Genomic DNA, 18,936 nt, shown 5'->3' with positions numbered 1-18,936 from the left:
CCATGGTTGCATAATTAAACCAAAAATAGCTTACAGTTCTAATATGTTCCATCTTTAAAATTCAATAATACAGGCAGCTTCACTCTCACCCTGCCCCTACCTAAACACAAGCAAAAACCCTAAATCCTCCCAACTCAAAATAACCCTAGGACTCATAAACTCAAAACCAACCATTACAATTAGGCTGCTAAGAACTAAAACTCTTCTTGAGAAAAAGATAAAAAAGAGAAGAGCATAATTAGTTAAATACCAACTTTTCAAAGCAAGAGATTCATTTTAACTTTCATAAAGATAAAGGTTTAAAGACAAATAGCTTTTATTTGGAAGTAGAACCATTACCTTGTAGTTAATAAACCCTGCCATAGTTTTAATTTCCAGAATATTAGTTTCATGGGCTCTCAATTCATGTACAAGATTATAAGCAGTTCTGTAATTCCTAAAAACAATGGGAGATGTTAATTTTGATATGAATTAATTTTAAGATTCTTAAGAATGCTTTATAATTAAATTATTAGAGATAACATACAGTATTTACTCAATACTTCTCAGCATTCAGCAGCTTGATAACATATACCTAACAATCTCCAATTTCCTTAAAAAATTACCTTTGACTCATTAACAAGCGTAGAAGGAATCAACGACTTCTCATAAAAAGCTATCACATGTGCAATGTTCTGTCATTAATATGTGTCAATAACCAAGAGAAAACAAGTTGAAATGAAAATAAATTGGATAACTGTCCAGAATTATATAGAAAAGTGAGAATTCTGTTAAAAAATAAGTTTGTTTTTTTTTTAAAGTACCATTATGGGCATTTTAAACAAACAGAAACCATTAGCAAAGGTGATACCAAGTCGGAGCCTGGGTTAACTTTTTAACCCCAAGTACAAGGATTAGGGGAATATCACTCAAGAGGAGTTGGGGAGGAGGGGAAAATTTCCTTAGTGTGCAAGTGCTGAAGGAGGATGAGGTGAGAAAGGGGGTTGGCAGGAATGGGGCCCGCTGTGAAGATGGAAGGTAATGAGCATCACAATATGGGCTTCTTCATAGAAAAAAGTCTGCTCCTAATTTCCCCAGGGAAACTTCTTTCTTTCTAGAACTATTTTGAAAAGAATGGAAATTGAAGACTTTTAACCAATACCCATCTATAAAAATAGGGCCAGCAGGTGGTATGGTGGTTAAGGCACTGGAGTCCCACATGCCTGACCACACAGTTTGAGTCCTGGACCTAGTAGCTTGAAAATGTATGTCCAAAATCTCAAGAGAAAAATGGAGAAGGGACTGCAGCATGGTCATTCTTTCTGGGGGATGATTTCTCTATGGCAAAAATCTAAATAAATAAATACAAATACAAACAAAAATAAAAAACGAACTATATTAAAGCCAGTTATAATTATATCACGTTTTTGAGAACCACAGAATACATTTAGTGTTTTGCACTTCAACAACAAGATGTTTCTGTACTATTTCTGTGAATAATAGAATGATTTTAATTTTCTATTTTAACCTGCCCACAATTTTGGGATAACTGTTTTTATCCCTTAGTCATACTGCCACTATCAATCTTCAAAAATTAAGTTAAACCTACAAAGAGATCATGCTCTATTAAACTGTGCTTGATGAAAGCAGTGGAATAAAATGCTTAACCAATGTCAATACGACAAAGATGAGGCTCTGTGCAGAGACTATGAATGGGAAATAGGGTTATTGATGGGCATTATAAATTAAAAACAAAACAAACAAATTTTAATTAAACACAAATCCTGGGGTCAGCAGGTGGTATGGTCATTGAGGTGCTAGACTCCCACATGGCCAACCATGGTATGAGTCCGGGACCTGTGGCTTGAAATTCATGCTGGGCATGTGTGCATGTGTGCCCAAAGTCCCAGGAGGAGAATGGAGAAGGAATTGCAGCATAGCCGACCACTCGGGGGTGATTCTCACTTTCCCTCTTGCTGTCTGTCTCTCCTGTGAGCCAACTCACCCTTTGGCAAAAACCTTAAAAAAAAAAAAGAAATCTTAGTGGAACTGAGTAAGCATATTATGAACTTTCTAAAATCAATGGTCTGATTTAGATAATGTTTAATGCACAAGTGCTCCTTGACTGATGATGGGGTTATGTCCTGATAAATTCACTGTAAAGCTGAAAAATATTAGGTTGAACCATTGTAACCATTGAAGACCATCCATATGTGATACTTTGAAAGTCAGTTTCTTAAGATAAGGATTTTCCTAAATACACAATAAGAAATAGTTAAGACAAGAAAAATTTTAATGTAGCTCTTTAGATCACGAAATTTAATTAAATTAGACCATAAAGCTTTGTTAACACAAATTTACTTCCAATCATAATATATTTTTTTTAATCCCAAAATATTACATTCCATTCATCTCTGGAGAAACTAAATACCTGAATCTAATCAGCACTTTAAGTTAATTAAAGTTTGGTCAAGATTTAGAAATTGTCATTAGTTGTTGTTACTGTTAGCCTTAAGGAAAGACTTAGTTTAAAAACTGTTAGAAACTTACTTCAGAGCATTTTGTGTATCTTGTTTCAATTCACTGAAAAAAGCTATTTTGAACTGATGTCTAACAAATAAAAGCTGGAAAAAAATAGAAAAAACACTATTACACATTTTTTTCCTTGAGATGTAAATATTATAATGTTTAGTATAAGAAGACATAAAAGTACAAATAAATATATTCAAAATTAATTATTATTCCAGGGTCACTCCCATAGCACAGTGGTTAGGCACTGTGCAAAGGAAGTCAGATCCCACGTAGCTGACCAGGGTTCTGAGTCCTACACCTGGCAGTCTACACTCCAGGCTTGCTGTGTGCCCAGAATCCTAACCAGGTGGCCAACAGGAGGAAAAGGGACTGTGGGATGTCCAGGCCCTGTCGGAGGGTGCACATGCACTTGCCAGAGAAAGAGGGAAAGTGAGAAATCACCCGCCCCCACCCCCTGCCAGGAGTGATGGTCACGCCACAATCCCTTCTCCTTCACTCCCCTCTTGAGATTTTGGGTACACACACACACACATACACACATGGCCTGTATATTTTAATTTTCCAAATTGCTGGGTCTGGGACTCAAACCATGCAATTGGTCATATGGGATCTGGCTGGCTCAGTTTCAAAAGCTCTGAAGAAATACTTTAGACATGTTAAAGCCATTAGAAAAGTCAAAAATATTAAAGACATAAAATAATCACCTCAAAAGTAAAATCAAGAAATGGGCCAGCGGGTGGCAAGGAGAGGAGGAAAAAGGATGCGGCATGACCATTCCCCCGGGAGTCATTTCTCACTCCACACCCGCCACTGCCCCCCACCCCTGTCCAGCAGGCAGAGCAAAAACTGAAAAGAAAAAATAAATAAAATCAATAATGATGATCTGCTCTGAATGTTTCTATTATTTCCAAAAATGAGTACCTGGTGTGTTGTTTTATTCAAAAACTCTTTATGAGACTTCACTCTTCTGATCTCAGTGTAGTAATAAGTCTGTGCATGTTCATAAAAGGCATTTTCTAACCTGAAAAACAAAAAAACTCACTCAACAAATATTGAAGTTATTTTAAACCAAACTGCTTTTAAGAATCGTATTTATGAAACTTAAAAGGAAAATCTTGGGGACCAGCAGTTAGCGTAATGGCTATGTTGCTGGACTCCCATGTAGTTGACTGTGGTTCACGTCCTGGATCCGGTGGCTTAAAACTCACGCCAAGCACATGTGCATGCATGTCCAAGATCCTGAGAGGAGAATGGAGGAGAAGGAATTGTGGCATGGCCATCCCCCCTGGGGGGGTTGGGATTTCTCGCTTTCTGTCTCTGTCTCTATCTGTCTGGCGAGCGCAAGTGCCCTATAGCAAAAACCTCTCAAAAAAAAAAAAAGGAAAATCTTGACAGATAATATCAGTTTTACTTCATGATTAAGAAATACAGCAAAATATAATCTAAATTTCTAATTAAATAGTCTAAAAATAAGACTATCCAAAGGCTATTTAAAATTGTTTACAATACCAAATGTAACTGATTAAAATAACTTCCTAATTTGTAAAAATTAGGTATACACTAAGGATACTGTAACCACTATTTTGTAACTTTACAGTAACTTCTGGAAAAAATATCAAATACAAATTAGATTTCATATTTTTTGTGACTTTAATTTTTAGAGTTTAAAAGGATACAAAAAATTACAGAAAAAAAGACCAAAAATGAGAATTGACAAATGAAGTGGAAGTAACACCTGAGGCTAACCAGGTGGCCTGGTGACTAAGGCAGCTAGATCACCCACGGCCACCAGCATGGTTCAAGTCACAGACCTGGTGGGTTGTAAAACGCTCTGGGCACATCTGTGTGCATACCCAAAATCTCAAGAGGAGAATGAAGGAGAAAGGAGTGTGGCATGGCTTCCCCCCAGGGAGATTTCTCACTTTCTCTGTCTCTCTCCTGTGAGGGCACATGCTCTATGCAAAAAAATCTAGGGGGGAAAAAAAAAAGAATAAAGGATTAATAGAATGAAGGGAAATTTTATCATCAAAAATCAATGAAAACTTTTTTATCTGTGGCCAGCAAGTGGTGTGGTGGTTAAGGGCACTGGATGCCCACGTGGCCGTCCACAGTTCGAGTCTCACAACTGGAGGCTTCTTTCTCCCTTTCCCTATCTCTCTCTCTCTCTCTCTCTCTGTCCCTCTCTGGTCAAATTAAAATAAATAAACAAACAAATAAATAAATCATTATTTTTTAAAAAAATCTATATCTAAATATATCCCAGCAAACAAATGGTAATATAAAAAAATCTCTTGCAACACTAAACACTACAAAACAATGGATAATGATCACATAATTTTTGAGATGCTGTGTCCCTATATAATTTGCCTTTCATATACAAAGGCTTTATAAAGATATATAAGATACGGTGGGACTCAGACCCCCCCTTAAAAAATTATTTAAATAGATACATCAACATATGAAGAACAAAGCAAAAATTCAGAAACTGTCATGTAAAAAACCACACATATATCATAAAAGACATGTGGTAACTATGGAAAAGTATAATAAAAACTTTTTTTAAAAACTGAGGTTGACCTGGGACCAGCAGGTGGCAGGTGCTGGACTCCCACATGGCAAACCATGATTTGAGTCCTAGACCTGCTGCTTTGTTTTCTCACTTTCTGTCTCTTGTGAGCGTATGTGCCCTATGGCAAATTTAAAATAATAATAACAATAAACAAAAATAAATAAATAATTGTTTTTAAAAATGAGGCTGACCTAGACAAATACAAAAAAGTGTCAATGAGATAATGTTAAGGGTAATATCATTCTATATATACTGCACTTATTTTTGTATGTTTTATATATGCATTATAAAGACATTTATTTATGCTTATAAAAAAAGACATTTTTGGAAGGCAACTTAAGAAACTGTTGAAAAAAAAAAAAGAAAAGAAACTGTTGATAATGTTTACCTCAATGAATAGAAAAGAATTAAGGAGTTGACAAAACAGACTTTCATTTTTACCATACAACCTCTTAACATTTGAATTTTTTTCCACGAACATGTTTTATTTGTTTGTTTGTTTATTTTTTGGAGAGGTTTTTGCTATATGGCACATGTGCTCGCCAGAAAGACAGAGAGAGACAGAGACAGAAAGCGAAAAATCACCCCCCAGGGGGATGGCCACGCCGCAATCCCTTCTCCTCCATTCTCCTCTCGGGATCCTGGGCACGCACGCACACGTACCTGGCATGAGTTTAAGCCACCGGGTCCGGGACTTCAACCGCGTTGACTATGTGGGAGTCCAGCAACATAGCCATTACGCTAACTGCTGGTCCCTTTTTTTTTAATATATGGGTCTAAGCTACCAATTTCTCAATTCCTAATGAAGACTCTGAAGTAAACTTTAAGAGACCTTTACTCACCTTATAATATAGCCCACAAGGTGGTCAGTGTGGGGCAGTACGAACAAAGACTTTCCAGAGAGTTCACAGGCATTACATAAAGCTGCAGCCCTCTCTGAAGCAATGACATCTTCTCCTGTTGATGAGGCCCATAAAGAGAAAGAAATAAGATAAATATTTTTCTAAATAAATATTTCCCCAAATCTGGAATTAAGAATAAAAACCTAAATCATTTTTTGCCAAGCTCTTAGGACTCCTGGTTCCTTGAGAGCACTGTGCGGTTCTTAGAAGTTATGAAGTACGGGGCCTGCATCGCGGTTAAGGCATTGGACTCCCACAAAGCCTACATCGGTTTGAGTCCCAAATCTGGTGGCTTCAAACTCAAACTGGGGGCATGTATGTGCCCAAAATCCCAAGAGGAGAATGGAGGAGAAGGGATTGCAACCTGGTCATCCCCCCCGGAAGTTGATTTTTCACTTTGTCTCTTTCTCTGTCTTTTCAGCAAGCAAGGGTGTGTGTACACCCTACGGCAAAAATCTCTCCCCTCAAAAAGAAGCTACACAGTAAACACCTACCAGCAAAACACTGTGAAATGTTTTACTGAGCCCACATAGACAGGCCAAGTACTGCCAACAGACAAACCACATAACTATTTCAAAGAATGTAACTAAATATGGAAGCAATAATTCATGAAAGAGGTTTCCAAAACCGCTTAGGATGCTATAGGTTTCAACAGAGAAACAAAAAGATATTTTGGCCTATGGGAAACTGGAAAGGTAGAAGAAACAAGCATTTGAACAAAGACAGTTCCCTGGAGGAAATGACAAATTCTGCAATATATTTCTTTGTGTAAGGAATATAATTTCAAATAAATCTCAGATAAGTAAATGACATCATTTTTAAAAAATCAAGAGAATTAACTTGAATTAATTTTTGTCAAATGATGCCTACACAGGGAGATAAATGGAACTGGAAGAGCAGAACTTAATAAGATGTACAATATACGATCTTTTTTTATTTTTGGTGAGATTTTTGCTATAGGGAGCATGTACTCGCCAAAAAGACAGAGACAGACAGAGAGACAGACATAGTCATTATGCCAACTGTGGTCAAGATATACAATCTTAGGCCAGTCTGTGGCTTGGTGGTTAAGGTGGCTGAATCCCATACAGCTGATTACCTGGTTCAAGTCCTGGGAACTAGAAAAACATGCCAGGCATGTGCGTGTACACGCCCAAAATCCTGAAAAGAGGAAGAGCTGGGGCACAAGAGATTGTGGCATGATGGGCCACTCCCCATCATGGTGCTTCCTCCCATGAGTACACTGGTAAATAAAAAAACCTGAGGTTTGTGATCTTTACTATTTTTCATTTTTTATAAGGACTTGTTCGTGCATTGGTACTTGTTTTTTGCTAGAGGATGCATGCACTCACCAGAGAGACAGAGAAGAGAGAAGGAAAGAAAGAGGAAGATGAGAAAGCACTCCCTCCACAGGGGATCGTCATACCACAGTCCCTTTTCCTCTCATTCGCCTTTTAGGGTTTTGGACACACATGCAAACATGCCAGGTGTGTCTTTCAAGCCACTGGGTCCAGGACTCAAGCCACGCAGTTGGCCCTGTGGGATCCAGTCACCTCAACTGCTACCATCAGCTGGTCTCCAATGATACTTTTTAACGTTAACACTATCAGCCCCACAACTGAATGCACACAAGATTAAAACATCAAAAATCTACCTCCTTGTAATAGGAATTGGAGGTATAAAGCAATTAATTAATTAACCTTTTGATACCTGGAGGCAGAGGTGTTTTCTTTTGAATGAGAACCACTGCAACTTTTGTGTTTCTTCCTTGTAGACTTTGCCTAAAACAGGAAAATAGTAACAAAATTAATCACATAATTATTTTAACTAAATATATTCAAGGTTTCATATAAAGTAGAAGCTTGGGGGCCAGCAGGTGGCGCGGTAGTTAAGGACGCTGGACTCCCACATGGCTGACCACAGTTCGAGTCCCGGACCCGGTGGCTCGCTCTCTCTCGCTCTCTCCCCCCTGGTCAAATTAAAAAAAAAAAAAAAAAAAAAGAATAAATTAATTAAAAAAATAAAAATAAAGTAGAAGCTTGATCATTTGACTGAAGATAAATCTCAAAATCCAAAAATGCCAAAAGTAGAAGAAACTGTTCTCTTCAATAAAGAATACAGATGCCACAATAATTTTAAATTTTTAAAGAGGTTTTTGCCTTAGGGTATGTACGCTCACTGGAAAGAGAGAAAGACAGAAACAGTGAGAGGGAAAGTGAGAATCATCCCCCAGAAGGATGGCCATGCCATCCCTTCTCCTTAATTCTCCTCCCAGGATCTTGGGTACACACGCACACGTGTCTGGTGTGAGTTTCAAGTCGCTGGGTCCAGGGCTGGAACTGCAGTCGGCCATGTAGGAATCCAGCAACATAACCACTACCACATCTGCTGGCCTTTTAATCTTAAGATTATAATCTTAACATCAAACTTTTAATTCTTATAAGAATCTGCTTTGAAAGCAAAAGTTAAATATATACTTCTATGTAAAAATAATAGTACAACTAACTTTTTTCTAATGGTAAATTACACAATAGTCATTCGAAAGAATTTTTTAAAGCTTATTAATTTATTTCTTCCATGAGTGAAAGAGACAGAGGCAACACCCCAAAAGGGTCCTGATGCTGCCAGCACCCCCAGCCTCAGCCAGCCCCAGATCAGCACGTGTATACCCAGTATACTCAGGGAAGTCTTCAGACTTGAATCTGGAACCTTCCCATGTGGGTTATCTCACAGAGCATTGCATTTCACTGCTGTGCCAATAATAGGCCCAGAGACTTACTTTAAAACTAAAACAGTGAAAAAGCAAAAATGCTTCTGGGGTCCAGCTACTGAAGCATAGACAGGGGAGCACTGGTCAGCCGAACTGGAGATGTGAGCGGCACAGGGTTCATACCCAGGCCAACCTCAACACAAGAGGGATATCTGTGATCCTGGCTGGCTGGAAGGCTGGGGGGAGGACTTTGACACAGCAAGACCTTGTCAGGGTCTTTGTCTGTCTCTCTCTCACGAAAGAAGTAAATAAACTAAAAAAATAAAGAAAGTGTTTTATGAAGCCAAAATTACTATGTCTCCAAAAAAGATTACAATGTTTTATGAAGTCAAAATTACTATGTCTCCAAAAAAGATTACAAATGTAAGAAAAAATATTTGGAAATTCAGATTAATTTGACTTTTATATATATATATTTTTTTTTGGAGAGGTTTTTTTTGCTATAGGGCACGTGCACTCGCCAGACAGAGAGAGAGAGACATAGAGACAGAAAGCGAGAAATTACCCCCCAGAGGGGATGGTCACGCCGCAATCCCTTCTCCTCCATTCTCCTCTCGGGATCTTCGGCATGCATGCACACGTGCCCGGCATGAGTTTCAAGCCACCGGGTGCGGGACGCGAACCGCGGTCGACTATGTGGGAGTCCAGCAACATAGCCATTACACTAACTGCTGGTTCCCGACTTTCACATTTTTTCACATACCTGAGTATTGTCTAAGGTTAATACATAAGCTATCTGTTAGGAATTGACCAAGATCCACTGGAGGCCAGCAATCCACAAAGTAACCACTGCATTCTGAACAGCACTCTGTTCCCTTAGATACACTTAGTAAATAACCAACATCCACAAACTAACAGGGCCGACAGGATGCATGCAGAAGACACACCTGACAATTTCCACTCTAGTAGCACATTCTGACTGCTTTTCCTTCCACTGAGGCTCATCCCAGTCCAGTTCGTAGAACACAACCACCAGGGCCGGCACCAGATTCAGATGCTTATTCATCCAGCCGGTCTTTAAGATCCCTTTCGGAATGTACCATTCATACGAAGTTCTCTGCAAACAGTGGCAAAAGTTAAGCAGTTATTTGTAACAATAGCAGCAGAAACCACCTGTTATTGAGTACCAGGCACTTGGCATGCATTTACCTCATTCCACATACTGTGCATTGGGGTAGGGACAGGCAGCGAGAGGGAAAGTGAGAAATTACCCCCAAGGGCAGATGGCCATGCTGCAATCCCTTCTCTTCTATTCTCCTCCAGGGATCTGGGGCACGCATGCTTGGCATGATTTTTCAAGAGGTCCAGGGCTTGAACTGTGGTCGGTCATGTGGGAGTTCAGTGAGATAACTGCTTTGCCATCTGCTGGCCCCCACATCATGCTTTTTTTGTTCCTTTTTGGAGAGATTTTTGCTATAGACATAACTGCTTTGCCATCTGCTGGCCCCCGCATTATGCATTTTCTTTCTTTTTTTTGGAGATATTTTTGCTGTTAAGGCACATGTGCTCACCAGAGAGACAGAAAACAAGAAATTACTCCCCCACCCAGGGGGAATGGCCATGCCTCAATCCCTTCTCTGTTCTGCTCTTAGGATCTTGGGCACACATGCACATGCGCCTGGCATGAGTTTGAAGCCACTTGGTCCAGGATTCAAACTGTGATTGGCCATGTGGGGGTCCAGTAACGTAATCACTATGCCACCTGCTGGCCCCACAACATGCATTTTTAAGATGAGGAAATTCAGGCTTATGGAGATGAAATAAGAGCTAGTAAGTGTTAGAAGTAGAATCTCAACCCTAGAGCAGCTACACTTCCATTTAAACAAGAATGACTACAACCAAACAGTTTCTAACTATGTCAAGTCTCTCAAATAGTGACATATCCAGCCCTCTTCTAAGTAAATCCTACTTCTATTCTTTACCATTCTAGTTTCTGTACTTGTAAAAGCTGCTCAAATAAAGTGTTACCTAAAACCCAACAGGGCTTTATTTGTTCCAAGGACATACTGCCATGACAGCGTTTCACCTTATATGGGTGAAATAAAAACTGAAGGTCAGGCCAGCAGGTAGCAGGGAAGTTGGGGTAGCTAGATCCCACATAGCCAACTGTACAGTTCAAGTCCCTGACCCAGTGACTTGAAATTCATGCTGGGCTGCAACCAGCAGCTGGCGTAATGGTTATTTTGCTGGACTCCCATGCAGTTGACTGGGGTTGAGTCCCCGATGCCAGCTGCTTAAAACTCATGCCGGGCACGTGTGCATGCATGCCCAACATTCTGAAAGGAGAATGGAGGAAAAGAGATTATGGCGTGGACGTCACTCCTGGGGGGTGATTTCTTGCTCGCTCGCTCTCTCTCTCTCTCTCTCTCTGGCAAGCGTACATGCCCTATAGCAAAAATCTCTCTCTCTCTCAAAAAAAAAAAAAAGAAAAAGAAACAAAAAGAGGTTCGCACTGGGCACGTGTGAATGTTATGCCCAAAATCTCAAGAACAGAACGAAAGAGAAGGGACTGCAGTGTGGTCATCACCCTGGGGGTGATTTCTCACTTTTCTTCCTTCTTGTTTTGTCTCTCTCCAGGGAGCCAGACATTGAACCCTATATTAGAAACCAAACCAAACCCACAAAAAAACAGATCAATTTTTAAGAACATTAGCATAATAACTGTTATTTGGGCATCAGCACTAAATACCAGGAAGTGAGAAGGGGGAAGAGCTAGGCTTGAATATTGGCCCTGAAGGACCCAGGTGAAATCTTGAATTACCCCTAAATCACCTGCATTGACTCAGCTTACTCCAACTCACAATGGTCTGATGTATACTTCAGTAAGGAAAGACAAGGACAGTAAGGAAGCACAACAAAAAAATAACTTGGAGACTCAGGAACGAAGCAGGAATAGGAAATAAAAAGGATCATGAGTTGGGAATTAAGGGAAAAGGTGATAAGCTCTGCTGGGATATCCCTGGACACAAATACCACATTGGGAAAAAATTATGGATGGCCAGCTCTGTGGCCTGGTGCTTAAGAGAGCCACATCCCATAAGGTCAATGGTGAGGCTGGAGTCCTGGACCCAGCAGCCTGAGAAACAAAAGGAGAGAATGAAGGAAAAAGAGACTGTGACCATTCCCCACAGGGGGTGCTTTCTCCTTTCCTTCTCTATATACCTCTGGTGAGATAGACACATGTACCCTACCCTCTAGCTAGGAAGAAGAATTTCGAAAGGCAATACCAGGGCTGGTATTACTTGCAAATAATAACCATGAGCTTTCAGAGAGCTCACAGTTCCTAGGGCTAGGTATATGAAACTGTGCCTCTAGTGTGTTCTCAAACACATATGCAAAACAATCAGCTAGTATTATGAAACTGTGCCTCTTGTGTGTTCTCAAACACATATGCAAAATAATCAGCTTGTGATGTAGGTCCAACTCTCTCGGAGTTTAACTAAAGACTTGGCATCTATATTTTTAATAAACAACCTCAGGCGATGATAATACATGATCTAGAGACCTTTTTTTTTTCTTAGAAATACTGCTCAAGGGCAAAAAAAAAAAAGAATTTTCCTCTACACACACACACACACACACACACACACACAGAACAGTGGGAAGGTTTATCTTAATCAATGTGTCTTATAACCTTTCAGACAAACAAGATTGTAACTACAATCAATATACATATATTGCTTAAAATAGTAAATTTCACATGGTAAACACTGCAATAGATTAGCTTATATTATCATCCATTAGCATATGATTATCATTTTTCTAAGATAAATTATTAATAGAATCTCTATGACATTGCTCATCTTAAGTCAGTTTTGAACTTAATGTTTCCTCATTGTATACTGAATAAGCTGTTCTGGTTTATGTACAGCTCTCTAAGAAGAAGGCATGTCTTATTTAAACTTGTACCACTACCTTGTCGCATGGTTTCAGGCCTCTAATACATAAACAGCAAAAGCACAGAAAATGTGTGAAATTAAGCCCAAGTGCAAAAACCATAGATTCTACAACAATATTGGTAAAGACAAATGCAGAACATTTTGGAGAGAACTTTGTTAAAATAGTGGAGGCATGAGTTTGTTTGTTTTTTTTTTCCAACAAATAAAAGAAGGAAACCTCTGCTCATAGGATGAAAAGATTTATAAAGTAATTATTCCTCCATAATTAAAAAAAAAACTGTTTAAACATACGTGCAACATATTATTAGGTTGTCAGGAAAGTCATGACACATTTTTGCACAGAAAAACACATCACAACTTTTTTGATGACCTAACACATACATGAAGATGCCGAAGGCCTTCTTTATGCACCACTGTAACTGCTACCTTCATAAATTCAGGGGTTTTCCAACTCAGAAACTGGGAGGGGAAAAAGATATACACACACATAGTAGAAAGAGTATGGAGGAGGGGAGAATGCATGCAATCATATCATTACCTTGGGTCTACATTTGGGATACTCGTGGTCACCTGGGAGCACCTTGAAAGATATTGGTACCCGATCAGCTCTCCGATTGGCACAGAAAGCATCCCAGACAGCTCGATGGACAGCGTTATAAACTACATCCAGACCCGTAAGGGTAACAAAAGCCATTGGCCGACAACATAATTCCACAGGGAAGTCCCACTGTGTGGGGCTCATGTTTAAGGTGTCGCGAAAAATCTGAAATACAAATGTTACAATATATGTAAGTTTAAAAAACCTGAGTCCATATCTGATATATAAACCATTTTTTAAAAAATTACCTGAGAAATAGTGATTGACTGTTTAAAAAAATAATTAGAATAATAATAATAATGATTGGGGAAAACATTGAAAAGATATTGAATGATGAAGTGGGGAGATTAATGTCTCTGTATTGACCGACATGCAGGGCATTCCCTTTTGAAAAAGCAATGTAAAATGTAATATGCTGTGAAGTTATATGCAATCCAATATATTATAAACAAGATTATGATGATAATAATAAATAAATAAATAAATACCAAAAAATAATTACCAAAAGGTAAAAGGTTTTAGGTATCTGCAAACTGTCAAGCAAATAAAAGAGAAGAGAACGAAAGGAAAATTTTAAAAGTATTCAACTTAAATAACAATATTAAAATTTTTTAACTATTAAAATTTTAAAAACCTTTCCGATTAAAAAAATCTGTAACCAAATTTTAGCCATATCAGCATTTTCAGTAATATCTCAAAATGTCTTAAAAGCATTAATGTCTCTAAATGTCTTGATCTGTTCATACCAAACTTTGGAATGAGCAGACCAAGAAAGGAAGAAGGTGGTCAAATTAAAATAGATCAACATAACTTATTTAAATTACAAATAATTATTGACTTACATATATATTAAGGCTCAATGTCTCCTAATTCCTCTGTAGTTATGAATAACTAATTTCTGACTAAGATATTATTAAAATAGTATACTTATTTTCTAAATACTGGCTGTGTTTTCTCATTTTTCACATTTCATATAACATGTGCTATTTAAAGGAAAATCTGTAAGGGAAAAACTAACAACACAAAGACATATTTCTATTATGTATTTTAGTTGAGAATTAGTCTGTAATAAATCCAAGCATATACAGACTTTGGAGAAGCAATTACATTTAAAAAAGTGTCTACTATTTCCAGAAAGATGTATCATGTGATTCTTTTAAAAGGTGATCTGCAAGCCAGCAGGTGGCATGGTGGTTAAGGCCCCCTGTGGAACTTAATGTTTCCTCATTGTATACTGAATAAGCTGTTCTGGTTTATGTACAGCTCTCTAAGAAGAAGGCATGTCTTATTTAAACTTGTACCACTACCTTGTCGCATGGTTTCAGGCCTCTAATACATAAACAGCAAAAGCACAGAAAATGTGTGAAATTAAGCCCAAGTGCAAAAACCATAGATTCTACAACAATATTGGTAAAGACAAATGCAGAACATTTTGGAGAGAACTTTGTTAAAATTGTGGAGGCATGAGTTTGTTTGTTTTTTTTTTCCAACAAATAAAAGAAGGAAACCTCTGCTCATAGGATGAAAAGATTTATAAAGTAATTATTCCTCCATAATTAAAAAAAAAACTGTTTAAACATACGTGCAACATATTATTAGGTTGTCAGGAAAGTCATGACACATTTTTGCACAGAAAAACACATCACAACTTTTTTGATGACCTAACACATACATGAAGATGCCGAAGGCCTTCTTTATGCACCACTGTAACTGCTACCTTCATAAATTCAGGGGTTTTCCAACTCAGAAACTGGGAGGGGAAAAAGATATACACACACATAGTAGAAAGAGTATGGAGGAGGGGAGAATGCATGCAATCATATCATTACCTTGGGTCTACATTTGGGATACTCGTGGTCACCTGGGAGCACCTTGAAAGATATTGGTACCCGATCAGCTCTCCGATTGGCACAGAAAGCATCCCAGACAGCTCGATGGACAGCGTTATAAACTACATCCAGACCCGTAAGGGTAACAAAAGCCATTGGCCGACAACATAATTCCACAGGGAAGTCCCACTGTGTGGGGCTCATGTTTAAGGTGTCGCGAAAAATCTGAAATACAAATGTTACAATATATGTAAGTTTAAAAAACCTGAGTCCATATCTGATATATAAACCATTTTTTAAAAAATTACCTGAGAAATAGTGATTGACTGTTTAAAAAAATAATTAGAATAATAATAATAATGATTGGGGAAAACATTGAAAAGATATTGAATGATGAAGTGGGGAGATTAATGTCTCTGTATTGACCGACATGCAGGGCATTCCCTTTTGAAAAAGCAATGTAAAATGTAATATGCTGTGAAGTTATATGCAATCCAATATATTATAAACAAGATTATGATGATAATAATAAATAAATAAATAAATACCAAAAAATAATTACCAAAAGGTAAAAGGTTTTAGGTATCTGCAAACTGTCAAGCAAATAAAAGAGAAGAGAACGAAAGGAAAATTTTAAAAGTATTCAACTTAAATAACAATATTAAAATTTTTTAACTATTAAAATTTTAAAAACCTTTCCGATTAAAAAAATCTGTAACCAAATTTTAGCCATATCAGCATTTTCAGTAATATCTCAAAATGTCTTAAAAGCATTAATGTCTCTAAATGTCTTGATCTGTTCATACCAAACTTTGGAATGAGCAGACCAAGAAAGGAAGAAGGTGGTCAAATTAAAATAGATCAACATAACTTATTTAAATTACAAATAATTATTGACTTACATATATATTAAGGCTCAATGTCTCCTAATTCCTCTGTAGTTATGAATAACTAATTTCTGACTAAGATATTATTAAAATAGTATACTTATTTTCTAAATACTGGCTGTGTTTTCTCATTTTTCACATTTCATATAACATGTGCTATTTAAAGGAAAATCTGTAAGGGAAAAACTAACAACACAAAGACATATTTCTATTATGTATTTTAGTTGAGAATTAGTCTGTAATAAATCCAAGCATATACAGACTTTGGAGAAGCAATTACATTTAAAAAAGTGTCTACTATTTCCAGAAAGATGTATCATGTGATTCTTTTAAAAGGTGATCTGCAAGCCAGCAGGTGGCATGGTGGTTAAGGCCCCCTGTGAGGTTCACGTACCAGACTGGTGGCTTGAAAAACATGTCAGGTGTGTGTGCATGCATACTCAAAATCCTGAGAGAAAAATGGAGGAAAAGGGACGGCGGTATGGCTCCCTGCACAACCCCGACCCCCACCCCCGTCCCGCCTCCCAGGTGATTTCTCACTTCCCCTGTCTCTGTCTCTCTCCTGTGAATACACCTATGGGGAAAATAAATAAATAAATAGCTTTACCAGAACTCAGAACCCAAGTCTTTTTTGAGATGTAAGATGGACTTATGCCACTGCTTGATCCCAATATGCAATATTTTTAACTGAAAAGTTAATTTAGAAAAGATTACTGGGGTCAGCAGGTGGCGTAGTGGTTAAGGCACTGGACTCCCACACAGCTGACCAAGGTTTGAGCCCCTGACTTGGTGGCTTGCTTTCTCACTTTCTGTCTCTCTCACTTCTCATTAGAGTGCACGAGCCCTAGGACAAATTAAAAAATAATAAAATTAAATAAACAACTCTTTAAAATAGAAAAAGACTATTAAGCTCCTCCTGTTTAAGTACTAAAGGGAAACATGAGTAAGGAATAAATGATTTGGAAAGCTTGCCAAAAATGGTATGTGTCTACAACAAATAAGAGTCTTGGAATTGCTTAAACAGACATTTTTTAGAGCAAGATTAAGCTCTAAGGGCAAAAGACTGTGTATTCAATGAAACATTCTAGTCCTAGGGAATTTGATGTGAAAATAAAAAAGATGTGGTCTAAAAAAGAAAAAAGATGTGGTCAAAATAAACATGGGTACCTTTGCTTAATAATATCAGAGTGTAGACTAAAGCTCAAAAGGACTATTTCCTCTACTAATTTCTGAGACTCAAGTTAATGGCTATGATTTTTGAGTATGAAGTGGAAATAAGAACTAGAAATGACTTACAAAGACAAACCAGTGTCACCCAAGAGTCATATAACAGGGGGTCACAAAATAATTAAAACTTTTCTAGCAGTCACATTAATTTTTTTTAAGTGGCATTCATTTTAATATTCTATTTAACCAGGATTTCCAAGATATATCAACACTAATGAAAAACCTATCAACGAGATATTTTACTTCTTACTGTTCTAAGTCTTCAATAATGTGGTGGTATTTTACACTCACAGCACGTGTCAGTTCAGACTAGTCTATTTCACTGGCTCACCAGTCACCCATGACTACCACGTACTACAATGGACAGGGCTCTAAATTAACATACATCTGTCCTGAAATCACTGCATGACAACTGTATCTGAAAATCTTGCTACATTCTATCCTTAAGCCTTTTGCATTTGAAATGGTTCTGCTTATTCTGAGGCAAAGGATGGGAACCAGCACAGAGGTAAAGGACAGTTCAGAAACCAATGGATCCTGACCACAGCCCAGGGAGGAAAACTTTCCAGACCTCCTGCAAGAGCCAATGGAGCAGGCAACCAAACCACCACATGGAGGAAGGTGCAGTTAAATAAGTGAACATTGGATGTGAGGTCATACCTGTGCAAAGTAAGTAATCTGCAAACTGAATGACATGGACGCGAAGAAAGGTGACCCAACCCAAGCAGCAAGATAAAATAATGTGGTTGCTATTTTTAAATGAAGTGAAGGAACAGGATGTGGGACACAGGCTAGTAAGAATGAGATTCAGAAATGTCCAGCCATAAAATGATCAAAAGAGGAACGACAGTTTGGGGCCCAAGCGTCGGGGGAGGGGAGGGGTAGGAAGGTTGATATTCAAGAATTAGATTCGGAAATGTCCAACCACAGAATGCTCAAAGGAGGAACGATGGTTTGGGCCCAAGTCGGGGATGGGGAAAGGCGGGAAGGTGGATGTTCAGGATGTGGAGAGATGACCCAACTTTAGGAAAAGGTATCATCCCCATGTCGCAGTGCTCTGCCTTGGAAGCCCCAATGAAGAAAGACGGAGAAATAACCTTGCAGCCCGAACGGCAGATGAAATCTTCCTCCCTTCCTCTCCCACACCTTAAACCTAGGCGGTCCTAGAAACAGGTGCGTCTTTTCTTTGGAGCTGAAAGAGGACTGCACCCGAGGACGCTGTAGGAAAACGCAGGCCCCCAAATCTGCATTTAAGAGCTCTTCCTCTACAGTCCCTCCTGGCCCCGCAGATCTCCAGGCCCGGACTCACCCAGGCCCCGCGTCCAGGACCCACTGCAGATGCGGCTGGTCACCGCCGGCCAGGAGAGAACGAGGGGGACCGGGCAGGAATGTCACAGAACGTCCCGGCCAGTCCCAGAAGCCGGAGGCCCCCGTCTGCTTCCCCAGTAGGCGGGACTTCCTGTCCCCACCTACAACTGGTACAGGAAGCACTTTCTGGGCCTGAATGACAGAACCTTCACCAATCGCAGATTCGGAACTTTACGCCACTCCTTGAAACGTAAAGAAGACGCTCCATTTTCTAGAGGAGGAAGAGTTGGGGGCGGAGAGAGACGGAGCCAATAGGAAAAGCGCGGAGGCGGGGGGCGGGGCCTCGGCTATTACAGCCCATCAGCCTCTCCCCAGACCGGGCGGTCCCATCTGCCGCGGCCTCCGTCTCCCGGCCGGTAGCTGGCCGGGGGCCGGG

General features: G+C 38.9%; 1 protein-coding gene across 3 annotated transcripts in view; it reads right to left on the bottom strand.

Moving 5' to 3' along the window:
- Positions 1 to 18,646, bottom strand: part of TRAPPC11 (trafficking protein particle complex subunit 11) — a 65,029-nt gene extending 46,383 nt beyond the window's left edge. For 2 of the 3 annotated variants that reach the window (XM_006160424.3, XM_014592392.2), the window contains exons 1-7: positions 13,190 to 13,409; positions 9,640 to 9,809; positions 7,693 to 7,763; positions 5,923 to 6,037; positions 3,433 to 3,532; positions 2,530 to 2,603; positions 340 to 436 (exon numbers count right to left, since the gene is read on the bottom strand). In XM_006160424.3, the coding sequence (XP_006160486.1) occupies positions 340 to 436; positions 2,530 to 2,603; positions 3,433 to 3,532; positions 5,923 to 6,037; positions 7,693 to 7,763; positions 9,640 to 9,809; positions 13,190 to 13,393 (831 nt within the window). In that variant the 5' untranslated portion in view covers positions 13,394 to 13,409. Of the gene's footprint in view, positions 1 to 339; positions 437 to 2,529; positions 2,604 to 3,432; positions 3,533 to 5,922; positions 6,038 to 7,692; positions 7,764 to 9,639; positions 9,810 to 13,189; positions 13,410 to 15,078; positions 15,304 to 18,501 lie in introns of those variants that run through there. The other variant, XM_006160425.3, reaches the window with a different exon arrangement.
- Positions 18,647 to 18,936: the final 290 nt, after the last annotated feature.

The sequence above is a fragment of the Tupaia chinensis genome, unplaced genomic scaffold (assembly GCF_000334495.1).
Source record: "Tupaia chinensis unplaced genomic scaffold, TupChi_1.0 Scaffold000685_1, whole genome shotgun sequence".
In the NCBI taxonomy this organism is placed as follows: domain Eukaryota; kingdom Metazoa; phylum Chordata; class Mammalia; order Scandentia; family Tupaiidae; genus Tupaia; species Tupaia belangeri.
The sequence above is the reverse complement of the archived record's forward strand: the minus strand, read 5'-3'. Positions and strand labels throughout refer to the sequence as shown.